The 15,959-nt window shown below is 44.0% G+C and overlaps 1 protein-coding gene across 6 annotated transcripts in view; it reads left to right on the forward strand.

Annotated features, from left to right (window-relative positions):
• The window catches only part of PPP1R12B (protein phosphatase 1 regulatory subunit 12B), a 125,090-nt gene that overhangs the window by 86,982 nt on the left and 22,149 nt on the right, over positions 1-15,959 (forward strand). The window contains exon 1 of one of the 6 annotated variants that reach the window (XM_029999637.2): positions 6,678-7,404. The exons of the other annotated variants lie outside the window; for them this stretch is intronic. Within the exon in view, the coding sequence (XP_029855497.1) occupies positions 7,303-7,404 (102 nt within the window). The 5' untranslated portion in view covers positions 6,678-7,302. Of the gene's footprint in view, positions 1-6,677; positions 7,405-15,959 lie in introns of those variants that run through there. 6 annotated transcript variants of the gene reach the window in all.

The raw sequence follows: 15,959 nt of genomic DNA on the forward strand, positions 1-15,959 counted from the left end.
ACTTCGACTGGAAAATATGTTCTAACACTACTTTATCCTTAGTGGTAGTAACTGGATGAAATCACTTGATTTTTGGCATGAAAAATGCTCTAAACTGGACTTCTGAGTGGACAGTGGAAAGCATCTCTCTGGATTTTATCATGCTGCTTTTTTTGAATTAAACATGATATTGAGCTCAGGAAAGAAGGCTGACTGTGAAAAGACAGAGTCAGGTTTTGGGTGGACCTGAAGCAAGTTATCTGTAGACATCAGTCTTCGCACTGGTGTGTAGACATCGTGAGGATTATGGCATGAAAATACGCAGTGCTGGGGTTGCCCCAGACCTCTAGGTTTGTAACCGTGGTTGCATTTACAGCCTTGAATGGAGTCAAATCTGTGATCTCCGGGACATTTATTTTTGGCAAAGCAGTCACTGCCACATCTGTCTCCCTCTAATGGGAGTCTGTTGCTCCAGCATGGTTTTATTATTGATTATTGCTACCATTGCCATCCAACCCTTCTGGAAATGATGAACTGAAGATAATGAAATCCTTCTCCCTCTTCTGCAATCTTCTCTTTAAATTCAGTTTTCAACCTCTGAAGTCAGGGAGGTCCCCAGAGGTGTCAGTGGATACCCCTGCTTCTTGTCCTGTTATAAATGCTGGATCCGAGTGTTTGAGGCAACTTGTCCATTCTTCCAAAAGCTCAATTCTGCTCCACTGAACTGCTGCAAGACTTTTCTCCTGCATGCATAATTTGACATTGACAGGTGCTAACATGATGTTTCTGTTCTGAGAATGGTGCTTTTTAAACTCTCTTCACTACTGCTTTTTATTTTCTGTATTTGTAAGAAAGCAAGAAGAAAAGAATTCTGAAGTTTTATATTTAAAATGTACTATTCTCAGCCCACACTAAAATTATCTGCTTCTACTGCTTAATGCTAATCCAGGTATGCCCAATAGGCGTAGCTTCCAGCCTTTTTATGATAAATTTAGTGATGGGAATAAAAAGCGGGGGAAGTATGATGCTATACATGCAATTATAGACTGTCAGCTGCTGTGTGTGTGTTTGGGAGGAGAGGAAGTTCCTTCCCTTCTGCTTCCTATCTGCGAGACATAACGCCAGATCTGCTCATGGGAATCCTAGTCAGTGCACTGCAGATGAAAGCCTGTTCACTTCTACGGTTTGTATTCCATTTATGGCAAACTGCTGCAGTGCCTTCACATCACATTTACAAAAAGCTTATTGCCTGACCAATAATTTCTTTGCTACAGCCCTTCAGCATTCTGTTGACGAACACAACCGTTACTGCCTTTTTCAGTTCTAAATAAACCCTGCGAAGCTATAGTTGAACGTGTTAAAGCTTGCATATAATTTTGAAGTAATTTATTTACAGTGTTTTAAAGTGGTTTTTATATAGCATGTATTTTCAATCAACTTTTCATTATCCAAAATAATAGTGGGTTGGGTGTTACGGTGAATACAGCTACTACAGCTTTGACCCTGAGTTGTTGCACATAATGGCAGCCCCTCTGGATTCTTACAGTGTATCTGCAAACTGGATTGCAGTTCATAGATAATAGAAACTTAGCTGAACAAAAAAGAAGGTTTATTATTACAACTTTTAAAGACTGGCTTTTCGTCACATCTCCTAGGTTAAGTAACAGTGCTGCTAATTCCAAATCAACTCATTATGCACCGAAATGAACAGTTTCCCTACAGAACCAGCAGAATTTCTTTGCACAAAAAGCAATGGGTGCAGTGAATAAAGATGTGAGAGAAGGAGGCTTAACAAGACTCAGCCTTTTCTTTGCAGATGAATTCTTTTCCAAATATTTTGGTAATACTCTAGAGACTTTACTGCAAGGTCCCACGTAGAGGAAGAAACAACTGGTGTGCAAGTACCCGAGGTACAGTAATCACTGGTACTGTAACCTTTCATCTGACTGTGGAGTCCTGCATGTTAGAACAAACCAGTATTCCTGGCTTGTCAGACCCAATCTCAGATTGATCACAGTCTTTTCTTTTGCAAATAATGCTTGTGTCTGATGTGCATGTATTGGAAGACAAGTGCAAGGCAAGTAAGAAACTCTTCTAGGGACAAAGCAGTGGTACCATTTAATGTGTGCAAAGCCTGCACATTATTAGGGCTTAAATGATCACAAATATAGGACATCCTGAGGTGAAGGGAATCGCAGGATTTATTAAACTTTGCCCTCAGTATAAACATTATTACAAGGGGGAGGTACAGTACTCTTACACTTTGGATTTCAGTTTTGTATGCTAATCAAGGAACACAAAAGCAATAGGAAATCTAATCTTGACTCTGCTTTTTATCCCCTGTGTCAGTAGTTCAATAGTTAATGGGTTTTTCATGTTTAAACTAAGTTTGTCTGGATTTTTTTACAGAACTACTTTAGACCCAGAACAATTATTTTATGGGCATATAGTGGCTGTGTAGCCTGGCTCTTGGAAACAACTGCCAGGATAGTTTATTTTGCTCTGTCTTCCCAGAGAAGTATCATGCGAACAAAGGTGGCTTTAGAATTGACTTAAGTATTGCATAAAATATGAATTACATATTTCAGTGTTTCCCTGGACTGGAACACAACTCAACACACAAAACAGCACATTCTCCTCCTGCAGGTGGGAAATCCAGAAGTGAGGGTTGCAAAGATTTTTTTAATTGAATCGCAAACAACTAAACTCTGTAGAAGGGGGTACCCGCAGTGTCTGGGGCTGCATTAAGGGAGGGTTCTCTGCTTCTCAAAGAAAAGTGAGCAAAATGGTCTTGGCAATAGGTTCAAAGGAAAACGTGAAGTGTGTTGTCTGCCTCTCCCTCTTGCTGCTCATCCAGTTGGGTTATAATTCACATGTTTCCCTGCAGTACAGCCTCAATGTTCTTGCATCGCTTGGCCTAGCGTAGGAGAGGGTCACAATAAGGGCTATGCCACCGGTGAGACCCCATCCACAAAGGCAGAGTGTGTTAGTCCCAGCATACCTAACTTACTGTTCTGTAGCACTGAGGCCCGCTGGCGAGGAAGACTCATCCATGTTACGGAACCCTCTTATCCTCCAAATTTGTGTAGCTGTGTCCAAGGCGCCTGTTGGGAACGGTCACAAGTGCCCAGGTTGTGCATGGAAGAGTGTTGGTTGGCCAAGGATGAGGCAATGTCAGAGACCTTCCAACAGCTCAGTGGTCTGTAGGGTTGTGTGCTCATGGACAGGGATGGTTCCTGGCTGTGTTCAATTTCACAGATGTGGCCAAGGAGGCCCTGCGGGAACGTACGTGGTGTGGAGAGCATCCGGGTGCTGTATGGCCCCAGTTCATGTCTTCAGCTTAGCTCATCCATCAGCTGAGCCTTGTGTAGCTGGAAGTGCCAGTGTACTCTCCAGTACCTATCTGTGCTGGGGAGATAGGTTTGGCTACGAATGAAAGAAGTCAGCTGAATGGGAAGTAATGCAGTGATGCACAAGAGAGTGTGGTAAACCTGATGTGGGAAATGACAGCTATGACTTTGAGGAGATAGTTTTGGGATAATTTGTTCCAAAAATACCAGCTACCCTCCCTCATCCTTCAAGTTTTATTAGAATTCTGGTCTCCCAAGAGGGCTTCTCCTTTCCTTCTCTGTACTCCCAGAGAACATGCTGTGGGCTCACATCACCTGTGATCATCACTCTGCAGCTCTGGCTTTAACTCCTAGCTTTGTTTCCCATTTTTGTCTACTGCAGGTTGTAAAGTTACACGGCTGCTTAAATTTATTTTATCAGTGTCACATTCTGTAGGTGAAGATTTTCAACACAGATAAAAGGAGTGTTTGTATTTTTTCCCTCATTTAGCTCGGGGCTTCATCCTTTTTCTGGTACTTCATTTTCTTGGATATGGGTCCTCCCCTCTAACTAATTAAAAAAACTGGCTACAAACGAAGGTGTCATTACCAAAGGAAGGGAGAAGACAGCCATCTGAAAGGAAAAGGAAAGATGTCTGAAAAGAGCGATCACAGTCAAGACCATAGCTCTAAGTCCAGGAAATATACTATTTCATATAAATATGGGAAGTATACTATAGTACAATTGTGCTGCTGTACTCAAAGATGAGAAGAAACTTTAAGGTGATTTTGCCCAGAAATACACTGCAGCATGAATTTAACAGTCCGGGCAGTCTCAGGGGTCTGTGTCCAGTGGTTGTGGAAATGCTCATGGAAGATGATTTTTTATTTTTTTTTTTGCATGTCTTTCTGGTAGCTGTATAAATAAATATTCCTTAGCAAAGTAAGCAGCACCACAGCACAGACCAGGCTGCTGGTTCTTACTGAGGAATAGCCTGAACAGACAGAAACAGTCAGATCTAAACCATGACCTTGAGCATTACAAACATCAGGATGTGAGGACAGCAGCCCTGCAAAGGAAGAGTTGGGTTTCATACTTAGGGAACGCTTGAAAGTAAACCATACAAAACAGCAAGAAGAAACCCATAAGTTAGGCACCTTCGTTGAAATAATGATGAAACCTGGCGTGTTTTGCCATATTGCATCTTACTCTGCTGTCTTTCTCCTGGCTAATAAGGATACTAATTCTCATGCCACCCCTTCTCTTTAAAATGAGTTACTGTCCACCAAGATGTGTTTTGTCAATCTGTGAGGCATCTGCACTTGATGACTAATTAACTTTTAATTAGTAGGGAATAAAAAGCTCAGGTTTTGTTTTGCTTTGAGGCTCAGGCTGTGAGCTCTGTACCAAAATGTTGATTTTTGGAGCTTTCCCGCCCCTCCTCAGCAGAAATGTGACCATGAAGGGATGTGGCAACGGTTCATTTAGGACTGGATGGGAGAGAAAGCAAAACCCTGCAATTTAGAGCTGTTTAACTCCACCTTGGTGACTAAGCTGGGCTTTGTCAGCCTTGTAATTGTGATTGAGACACTCTGGTCTGCTGGTGGCCACACGGGTTAGCCCAGTTTCACTTACTCGTACAGTTTTGAAACCCCAGAAACTGAGACTAGTGCCAAAGGAACACCTGTGTGTCCAAGTTCTGTAAATATGCATTCAAAATGTCTGAATTACCTTGTCGCTGTACAGCAGAGTCAGACTCCAGCCTGCTGGGAGAGGTGGAGGGTGAGGGTGAAGAGTGCAACAGTTGGAAACTGGAAAGATCAAGGTCCTGCCACAGTCTCCTTGAGCAGCGGGGTGCCTGCCACTACCTTCTTGTGTGTCTGGACATAATTTCCATACCTTTAAAAGGGAATGCAGAAATATTGCCAGGCAGCTTTAGACGTCTCCAAACTCTTCCCCCCCCCCCCCCGCCCCGCAGTCAGTGAATAATGAATCCCCTCCATCCTCACAATGAGGTATCAAGTAGAAACCTGATCTCGAAGTGACTTTCCTAGAGAAGGACAATCCCACAGCCCCATTTCCCTCTCCTTGTGGTTACATAGCGATGCTGCATTCATTGCCCCTAGTTAGTGAATGTGCTGGATGGCAGGGGAAATTAATGCAGCTGCTATTCCAAGCATCCTTCCCCAACTATGTGTCAGTAAAATTACACGGTTGCCAAGCTGTGTGCAAAAAAAGGGGCAATATTTCAGATCAATGGAGACATAGCCAAGTGTAGTAATACTCTTAAAATATTTTTATATAGATATTCTTCTGCACTTGCTGGGAAATGTTTCATGATAAAGCAGCCTGTGGAGCTGGAGCAGAACGTGCGCTGCAGATAGGTTAACTGCAGGCACCCAGCGACTTGGTCAGTAGCTGGTTCAGGTGGGTGTGAATGAGTCCAGATGAGGACACATCCTTTGGGGTGGTACTGTTCCGTTAATGCTGCCTTACCAGAACTGGTCCAGTGCAGATACCTGGGCTGATGCCTTTCCAGCAAAAACCTAAATTTGCAACCTTATGGTTGCAAGACTGTATTTAGTGTATGAGAGCTATGAAATCAGTGCACCCACTGGGTGTTTGTGGGCATTGTTCAAATGACCATCCCATGGGCTTATTTAGATGGGACATGAGGGGCATCCACTTGCCTTTGCAGTGAGCAGTCTTGCTGTCTCTGAGACACTGCACAGCAGTTTTCCAGGGAGCTAGATTGTGCAGCAGCAGCACAGCTCCACAAAGGGCTAGCTGAAAGTTTAAGAGGTATATGCTCTCCCCACCCTTGTTCCTTTCTTCCAAGCTCCTCTCCCTTCCTTCTCAATCCCAAATGCTTGTTTGAATGAGCATACATTACACAAGCTCCACGTTGCCTTCTCGCAGCTCCAAACAGGCTTATGAGCAAACAACAAAAATCCTGTTGTGCTGCATGAGTGTTTCCTCCCTTTAATGGTATGAACTGCTCCGTGTCCTTTAAAATATCTCCCTTTGTTGCCGCCACAAAACGCATGCTAGAATTTAAGCTTTGCAAAGTGCCGTCGATTTGCCTCCGACCTCCTGCTCACAGCCCGCCAGGCCTTAGGAGCCTGTAAGTTATTTTCTTTTCTTGCCCTGCCCCCCCCCCCCCTTTTTTTTTCTTTTTTTCCCTTTTTTCCCTACAAGTGGCAGCCTAAATCCCAAGCTGAAAGCGAATCGCTGCTGCTGGCTGCCCTCCAGCATTCCTCGCGGAGCGAGTCAGGATCTGGAATGTCAGAAGGCAGTGGCGGGGAGGGCCGGGAGAAGGCTGCGCGTGGGTAACGGGCCCCGGGAGGAGGAGGACGGAACAAAACACAACTTCATCTGGACTGCCCCTTTCCAAACCAGCGTTTGTTCCTGATTTATGCTTTCGCATTTCGCTTAAAGCGTGCAGCTCTGCGCAGCGACGGCAGAGAGCTTACAGCAGTGCTCTGGAGTAAAACAGGTTTTGGTTTTCTTTTCTTTTCCGTTTTTTTTTTTTTTTTTTTTTTTTTTTCCCCAAAAGCTTCGTGTCTAGATAAACCCAGCCAGTTTTCCTGCTCTCTCTCTTGAGCCGGGAGTTTTTTGCCTCCTGCAGTTTTGGGGGGAGAACGCTCTGGTCCTGTGGCATACGCTCTGGACGAGGGGAAATGTCCTTTTGTGGAGAAGTCAGGATGGGGCCCAGACGTTGAGGTTGGCACAGAGCAACGCCCAGCGCTGGAGCACAGCGAGTCCTTGACACTTTCTCTTCTTCTTGGACAAGAAACATTGTGGAGCCTCAGCTCTCCCTGCAGCAGATTAATGCCTAAAATTATACACCCTAAACAGCAGGGTTTAATTACCAGAGCTGTGAATAGTTTAATTAGTTTGTTCTGACCTTGGAAGAAGGACCTGCCCAGCGCCGTCGAGCGACAGGAGAGCAAGACTTGTATTGCTTCTCAAAGACACCCAGCCTGTGAGGCCATGTCGTCTTTGTACACCAGGAGTAAAGAATATACTCGCAGCAGGAAGGCTCAGTCAGATTCTCCCCCGTCCTCTCCTTCCCCGATCGCAAAGACACTCAGAGTAAGCAGCTTTTTCCTTTCTGTATTACACAGAGACCTGCTGGGCACGTGCTCTGAGCAGAGACCTGTGGTGGTGGTTTGTTGTCTTACCCTTGGAGACCTGTGTCTGTGGTTTGCTTTGGAAAGAGGATGGTTTAAATGAAACTTGGGAAGGTGCCTCTGCAGCAACAGGTTTTAAGCAAGCTGCCAGAGCCCTTGCACTGGGATTATTTGCATTAACAGCTGTAGGGAGTTGCTGTGATGGTAGTTTCCCCCCTATCCTGCTTTTCACAGAAACATCACTCTCGTGGTAGGCTATTGCTGGACAAAAACCTCACTGATGAAAATGAGGCAAAACCTGACCAGCTTGTTAAACTGCGCTCTTTCCATAAATGCTTTGATATTGCTGGAGAAACAAGGTTTGCTATCCAGCTTTCACCCTGGGGGCTGTGCTGACCTGTGGTATAGTTTAATAATTTCAACAACAACAAAAAAAGGAAGAAAACCACCTGTGGCAGGAGGCAAGTCAAGGTAGTTAACTAGTCCTCCCCAAACCAGATCTGGTGTGCCCATCTACCAAGGTGTTTGAAAGTTAGAAACATTTTGTAACAGTATTGCTAATAGCTTTGGAATCATGTGAGAGGCTATCATGAAACTCTCTGGGTCTGTATCGTTATACGGGCAGTCTCTTTGCCATCAAGAAATATTATCATGCTGGAGTCAAAGCCTGGAGGAATTAGTTTTAAAAAGGCAGGCTAATTTTAGATGTAAGATTTAAATTAATCTGAGCACTGGTGTTTGCTCAAATCTGATATGCATTGTCTGCTCCTTTTGAAGTGACAGATCCTGGTCAGGAAAAAGTATTGCCCGAAATACGTAAAAAGGGTTTTAGCCTGCTGCCTGGTGTTAATGGAAGCAGTCCCTGACCTCGGGAACTTCAGCCTCAATGGTTTTCCTGGCTGCTGGTTGCCCCTGGGCTGTTAACTGTTTAACCCAGGGGTAGGAGTCTGTGCTTTCTTCCTGTCTGCATGTTGGGGTATCTCTGGGGATGTTTTAGATAATCTAAAACTATCCCCTGTGTACTTAGATGGACTTTCTTCATCAGTTTTTACAGCTGTGCTTACCGTTCCTCAGTAAATTGCCACAGTATTGATAACCAGCTTAACAGCAGGTGGGAAACCTTTCAAATGTGCTCTTACTCATAGAGTAAAGCTGAATATGTTTTAATTTCTTTCAAAACTCATGTTTTTTTAAGATCAGTCATGTTCAGTGTACACAGACTGACTCGTTTTCCTCCCTTGTGCGTCTAGGCATATAAACAGGTGACAAACATCTTGCAAGAGCTGTCACTGCTGTGTTCACGGTGCATGCCTGTCTGCTTTGATGCAAACAGGAGGTGCTGGTTTTCTCTGTCAATAGCCATGATGGGATTGCAGGCTCTTGGGGGGCCCCATGGGTGTTGGAGGAGGTGGTGGGAGCTCTCAGGTGGGTCAGAGGCAGCAGGTGGGTACAGAAAGGTGCTGGGTAGGAATGGGAGGGCCTGGAGAAGAGCTTCCCTCAGCTTCTGATGGCAGTGGGATTTCGGTGAAAGCAAGCGTGAGCACAGAAGTCTTGGCGGTTCTTGCAGCAGTAATGGTAATGCCAGCTGTGGCTCCAGAGTATCAATGTGGGAGAAGCCAGACCCGGAGAGTCAGTGTAGGAAACAATGGCTAATTAGGACAGGATTTACTTGGGGCTAAAACAAAATATCTGAGTTAACTCTTTCTCCAAGGGAACGTAATTCTGCCACAAGCAAGAGAAATAATGGAGTGCGGTTTTCTATGGATTTGTCCCATGTGTGTATTCCCCCCCACACGCTCTCCCATGCCCACAGTAACAGCAGCCCTTGCTGCAGGGTGCCACTAGCCTTAATAAAGCAGGTAGGAATGTGCTATCTTGGAGTCTTTCATCTTTCCATCCAGTCAAGATTGATACCAGCAGACCTGTGGACTCTAAACGTTCCCAGCTGAGCAGGGGTGCGAAAACACATGAGCAGTCCAGGAGCCTCACACATGGTACAGACATGGAAAAAACCTCTTAGAGAACCAGACAAAGCAAAGAAGGTTTTACTTATTAAGGTACCGGTGCCAAAGATCTGCATTCAAATGTCATTTGCAAAGCAGTTTCCTATGGCATTCCCTGCTGCACTTGCCATGCTGCTTGTAATGCTTCTCCTTAGGTGTTATGATAATACTGCATGTGGTTTTTTCCACTTTTAATTGATAGGATCTCCCCAAATGCACAGCTGAGAAGGGTGAGCATGTTGCAGTGAACTCATGCAAGTCATAAGAAAGGCAATATCCTTGAATAGGGCGTAGGAGCAAAAGGCAGGCAGAGGAGGTTCTGGTGAGAGCAGGGTGTTAGTGTATGACCACCTCCATGTGCAAGGTCGGCACTGTCCTTTTGTCCCTGAACCTCCGCAAGCTAAAATACTTAATTTCTTGTGTCACAACAGAGCAGCCCAGAATTACAGTCACCGATACAGAAATAGCCAATTAAATCCTGTTAAATCATGCAGGGTAAACGTTGCTAGCTCCACCTTTTCAGTTGCTTTAATGAGGATGTTGCTAGAAAGTGGAAACTCAAATCCCTTTGAAATAATTCAGATCGTCCTGTTATTTGGCAAAAACTTCCATTTTTGTGGCAGTGGGTACCTTTTCATCACAAGTTTTGCACCATACTGTTTTATCTTGAGGTTTCTCTTCCTCAGAAAAATATTATTCACATAGTCAGTTCCAAGGATATAACAGGCAACCCATGGTATGAAACCTATCGTGCATAAATAAGCAAACAAATGGCAGGATTGGAAGGACAAGGGTGAAGGCAAGGACTGAATTTTCTTCTTTTTTTTTAAATCCTATTTATGCTGGGCCAGTTGTTTTTTTTTTCATAGGAAATACCCTGTAGTTTGTGTTTAGGCTCTTCCATCTGTTTCTTGTGGTACTTCATAACCCTTGCATTTGTCCATGGGGTATCGGTTAGATAGGAAAATGAAAGCTAAGGAGAATGCACGCTCCCAACTTACTGCACAGACTGTAATTGCAGCTTTTCAGTTGTTTCCCACCGCTTTGTCAACCAACCTTCCTTTCTTTTACAGACTGCTCCTTCTTGTCTTGTCATCTGATATTTTTTGCTGTATAAAAGACCATCAAAACTTAAAAGCCTCGTCAGCATGCATGTGTGCTGTTTGTTCAATACTGGCTGCATCCCTCTGGCTGCCATCACTTCATGGTTGTTACTCGCTTCTTGAGAGACTCTACATAATTCTTATTGTTCTGGCCATATTCACAGTTTCACTACAAGGCTTTTTCCCTCTGATGTTAGATAGCTCCCTCATTAAGCCACCTTCACTGTTTATTACCTGAGCTTTCCAGCCGAATTTTTGTCAGTAAGGGCTCAGCAATAAAGTTTTAAGTATACTCAGTGGTCTGTACTGATTGATTTTACTCTGCCTTTCATTGGAGTATCTGAAGAAGCTGCAGTAAGTGGTATGCGGGATGCAAGAGCATCGACTTGTATAGGCCATATGTTTTCACCCAGTCACTTAATAGTAATACTTAAGCGTAAAAAGCAATGGTTTCCAAATTGCCGTCTGTTAGCCAGCCTCCAAACCAAGCCTGCTGTTGCTCTAAGTAGTGATTACCATGGCAGCAAATGCTTCTAATCTGGGTGCGATTTTGATGTGGACATGTATATCTAGAATGCAAAGCAAATCTTAAAGGAAAAAAAGCTAATGCACAAAAATGTTAGCTGTTTGAGCTGCAGATGCTTGGCATGCAAATAAAACTAGCATGGTTTGGATATTAATATGTAAATAATGATATAAAATCTTAGAGGTCTGGTAATGTGACCAAACCAGACTTCTTTTAATCAGTGAGAGATGTCCAAGAGTGCTGAGAGTTTGGTAGAAATGCCTGATTGGATTGCAGCCTTCATAGAGTTTTGAGTATAAATGTCTCTGACAGTCAGTTTTCACTCCGTGAGTGCTTTTGCAACAAGTTTTATCCTGTTTCAGATATTCATGGTAACAGGTTTATTCTCACATTAGGTAGACCTGTATGAATCATTTGGCTTGCTGTGCTGCCACTGCAAATGCGTTAGAGAATAAAGAGTGTTATGAAAACATTTCTCCAGAAAACTTTATCTTCCTGGGTTTCCATTTCATGGCTTGGGCTTGTTTTAGTTGTGATAAAAATGACGCTGCATAAATTGAAATGGGGTCAAATAAGTTGTCTCATGACATTTTCTATCTAATTTCTGGATTGCTGACTAGTTACACAGTATTTGTGGAAATGATTACCTCCTTTCCCATTAGCCAACAAAAAATGTGGGATACTGAAACTTGAACTTTAAGGCAGTTAACCTTAGTCTGTGTTCTTAAGCACCTTGATTTGTTTATCACTGGTTATTTCTCAAGCATCGTGTTCCTTAGATGGGTATCAGTAAGAAATCCTTCTGGGTTCTGTTTATTCTCTGGGGTTTTTTGAGTTTTTGTCTATGAATGTCTGTATCTGGAAGCATATCAAGAACTTCTAGTCATTCTTAGGGTACCACCCATTAGATATTCCCTGCTGTGACTCAGTAGCCAGACTCCTCTCCTGTCACTGGCTTCATGTGGGTGTATAAATAAAATGGGTCAGGACATATGCTCTGACCCATGGGTGAGTGGCTTGTGTCCCTGCAGCTAAATTTTCTTCTTCAGCTCTCCTCCCTTCTGAGGAACAGAGTGAATTGATCCAAGCCAAAGCCATAGCAGGGTTTCTGTTAACTATTAAAGGGTCTGAATGGTCATGGATGATTCAGAAAGAAGCACGCAATGTAATACTGCAACCTCATTTAAAACTCCTATTTTGACCTTCTACCGCTTGGTCAGTGATGGGTGCCTTTGAAGAAGCTGGTTAAGCAGGCACAGAGCAGTCAGTTGGGATAGCTCAGCTTTTGAAACCATTGCCCATTGCAGGCCAAGGAGGCCAGAAGGTCAGAGGACAACTTGAGGTTGCACCAGCCCAGGGCATCAGCCTGGACTGTAAAAGGGATGAAGGGAGAAGGAGAAAGAAGATAGCTTTAATTTGGGTCAGCTTGTGGTACAGCCACAAAACCAAGCACGTTGGCACAACTGAGACGGGGAGGTGCTGTGGGATGGGAACGAGTGGCCACATCCAGTGATGGGGAGAGCAGATGGAGACTCTATAGGCAGCAAACCACTTCAAACTGCTGAACTGGAAACTAATGTTTACTTCAGTTGCAGGACCCCATTATAGTTTTGTTTTTCATAAAATGAATACAAACACATAGAAATCAGGGCTAGAAGAGACTCGGAGCTCAATACATCCATTTTCCCAGGGCACCAGTAGCTGTACCTATGCTGTTCCTGACAGATGTGTCTTGTGCTTGCAGACTTCCACCACTGGAGATGGTGCCTCATGCACTGGAGCTGCAACTGGTGGTCAAAGAAAAACATATGGACCTTGGGGAGTTGTTAGGTGGTTGTTGGTTTGGAGGTTTTTGTTGTTGTTGTTCGTCTGTTTGTTTGTTTTTTACAATGAATTGTGAATTCTTTTTAACGATCCTAAATTGCTGAGGTTACTATTGCAGTTCAGTGGAGCAGAGGTCTTCAAATAGTTGAGAGTAGCTCCAGGTTCAGATCACTCACTGGCAGCTGGTCTGGAGCTATTTTAGGCTGAAACAAATGATGGGGGGGGAGAGAGACAGTATAAACTGTCCTAATTCTAAAAGGGCAAGATGCTTTGTGTGATACAGATGGGTCAGCATACCTAAACCAGCCCTAGACACTTTTCCATGCAAGCACCAGCTGCAGCCGTAGCAGCTGTCAAAGGGATGCCATGTGGCTGCAGGCTGGAGGAGGTGTTCACCAGGTATTGGAGCATGCTTCACACCAAAAAGTTGGCAGGTTGGCTTTAGGCAGCTTGAATTCTGGCTAGTGGCCAGATAGGTATTTAAATACCTGATGATAACACCTGAAGATGTCCCGCTAGAGCATTTGCAGGGGCAAGGAAGATGTTGTTGCCTACAGACCTGTGGCATTCACATATTGAAGAAATTTAGGAGCAGAAATCTTCTCTTCCTTTGTCACTTGGCTGTTCGGCTTTTACTTCCTTATGTCTGGAGATTTTTGTCTAACATCATGTTGCTTTGCAAAATCAAATTTTTCACCAATAAAATTTGATCCCTTAGAAAAGAAGGAAAAAAAAATAAAAGCAACAAACCCGTGTTTCTGAATTGTGGCCTTTACTAAATTAAAACACAATTCAGCTTGACATTTTACATGGTGAGTTTTATCCCCAAGAGACGGCGGTAATAAACTACAGCTGCTGCAAAGCCAACGGGCCATGTGAGAGGTGCAGGGAACTGAGGCACAGGCTGGCAATCACACAAACCAGAGTACAACTGCAGAACATTTAGATGTGTTCGGGATGGCAGAAGATGTGGTCATCAGTCCATTACAGCCATATGTATTTGTTTCTGATTAAATATGTGCTAGCCGTACTGAAAATTATGTGATCTGTTGCAGCCAGCTGCCAAAGCCACTATTCCATCTTGGAGAGCCTTTTAATATTATGCTTCAGTAACAGCAGTTTTTATTAAGCAAAGTTTATTGATTTATATTTTGTGAAAACATATTTTGCATCAGGCTTTTGGGAGTTGGAGGTTATATGGAGGTGGTTTGGCTACACCGGATTATTAATCATATCAATGGGATTTTGTAATCCTTGCATTTGCACAAATGCAAACTTCAGTTGGAAGGCAGCACTATTCATCACATCAGCTGTAGCTAACAGGACGCTGTAGCAAACTACAGCTCTCAGGTCAGCAGAGCAGCTTTCCGAGGGAGGCAATGACCTCAAAAAACTATATCAAAAGCAGAGTTCAGCCAGACCTTCTAATTATTCTGCACCCACTGGAAAACCAAACTTGACTCCTGCTATACCTGACTTGAAAGGCAAATGTGGTTTGAGGGGAACACCGATCTGAGTTGTACCCAATGGGGATGGGTCTGAGGTGTACCAGACAGCCTTTGTCATTGCTTTTCCTCCTTCCAGCTCAGCTCTTGCTGTGCCAGCTCCAGGAGGACTTCTGCCTGCAGCAACAGGACACACTGGGGAGGTTGTCCTTTTTACAGCTGCCCTGCATCAGTGCAGCCAAACATTTAAACCTATGTAGGTGTAGGAGCAGCAGAGCTACGTAACTGCAGGAATGTGGTGGCTTTTGCATATAAGAGGGAAAGAACTGGCCCCAAAAGCAGCTGGCTTTATTTTACACTTAATTTCTAAAACAAACAGGACTCATCAGGAGGATATTTGCCAATGCAAAAATAAAATTTGAGGGGTTCCTAAAACTTCCCCTTTTGATTAAGAAAAAGGAGGACAGCAGGGCTGGAGCTGTGCTCTGAGATCTTGTTAAATGGTGGTTATTTAATCGTAAGTGTTGATCAGGATCTCTGAGACAAAACACACCAAAATAAATTCCTTGAGAACTATCTTAAAATAGTGCACATTTTCCTGAGGTTGGCCAGTGGAGATAAAGAAGCATAAAATGTTCCCAAAGCATCTATTTTCTTCTTCTTCTTTTTTTTTTTTTTTTTTTTTTTTTTGAAAAAATGTAAATAGTAGACTTTTTCTGCCTTTGCTGGGTCAGATCCCAGCCGCAGAAGAATGCAATTGGAAGCAATTAGGCCAATTTCTGATTTGGCAAGAGCAGTGGCCAATCCCTCTTTTGGCACTGCATTTCAGGGCTGCATTTTATCTAAACCTTCCACGAGGAATTTGGTTTTAATTATACTTTACTGAACTCCTAACAGCTGTAGAAGTTTCTGAGTTTTTAAGGGAAGGTTCCTGCCCTCCACAGTCCAAGAACATTTCTAAAATCAAAACTGTATGGCATTCCTGGCACTGTGCAGCATCCTGGTGGTCTGGGCAAGTAAAGCCACAGCCAGTACCTAGCTGTGCCTTTTCCTTGGGATTGGCCAATGTCAGCACGGTGAGAACTGGGGTGCCCAGAAGAAAGAAGCTTGCACAGGGAGGATCAGTCCAGTATGATGCTCTTGCGCTTTTTCTTGGATCCCATCTCAGATGTCCTGTGTTTTGCCAGCTCACCTGGGTTGAATTGTCTCTAACCCTGTCCAGGAGGGCTGGCAAGAATAGCTGAACCCTGCTGTCCTCCACCACCCCCAGCACTACCTCAATGTGCTGCCCACTGTGAGATGGATGGGAGGAAAGGTGATGTGATCTCTCAGGTGGGAGGTCTACGAGTTGATGATTACCAGAAACTTGCAAACACACCTGCAAGTGCTCTGTGCTTTTAAGTTTTCCTTTAAAAGTAATCCCTGTGGGTGTCTCGGTGCTCTTGAGCAGGAGCGCTGGGGTCTTGGCTCAGTGCTGGCTGCCGTGCTGGTTTCTGAATCAGGACAGCCACTTCCAGAGCCTCTCTTTTCCCTGGGGTCCTCCTCCCCCCGCCCCAAACCCTGCAGTGATATGACCCTGTTTAGATTGTAGGAAGGATAATTTCACAACCCGATGC

This window comes from Aquila chrysaetos, chromosome 24 (genome assembly GCF_900496995.4).
Source record: "Aquila chrysaetos chrysaetos chromosome 24, bAquChr1.4, whole genome shotgun sequence".
NCBI lineage: Eukaryota > Metazoa > Chordata > Aves > Accipitriformes > Accipitridae > Aquila > Aquila chrysaetos.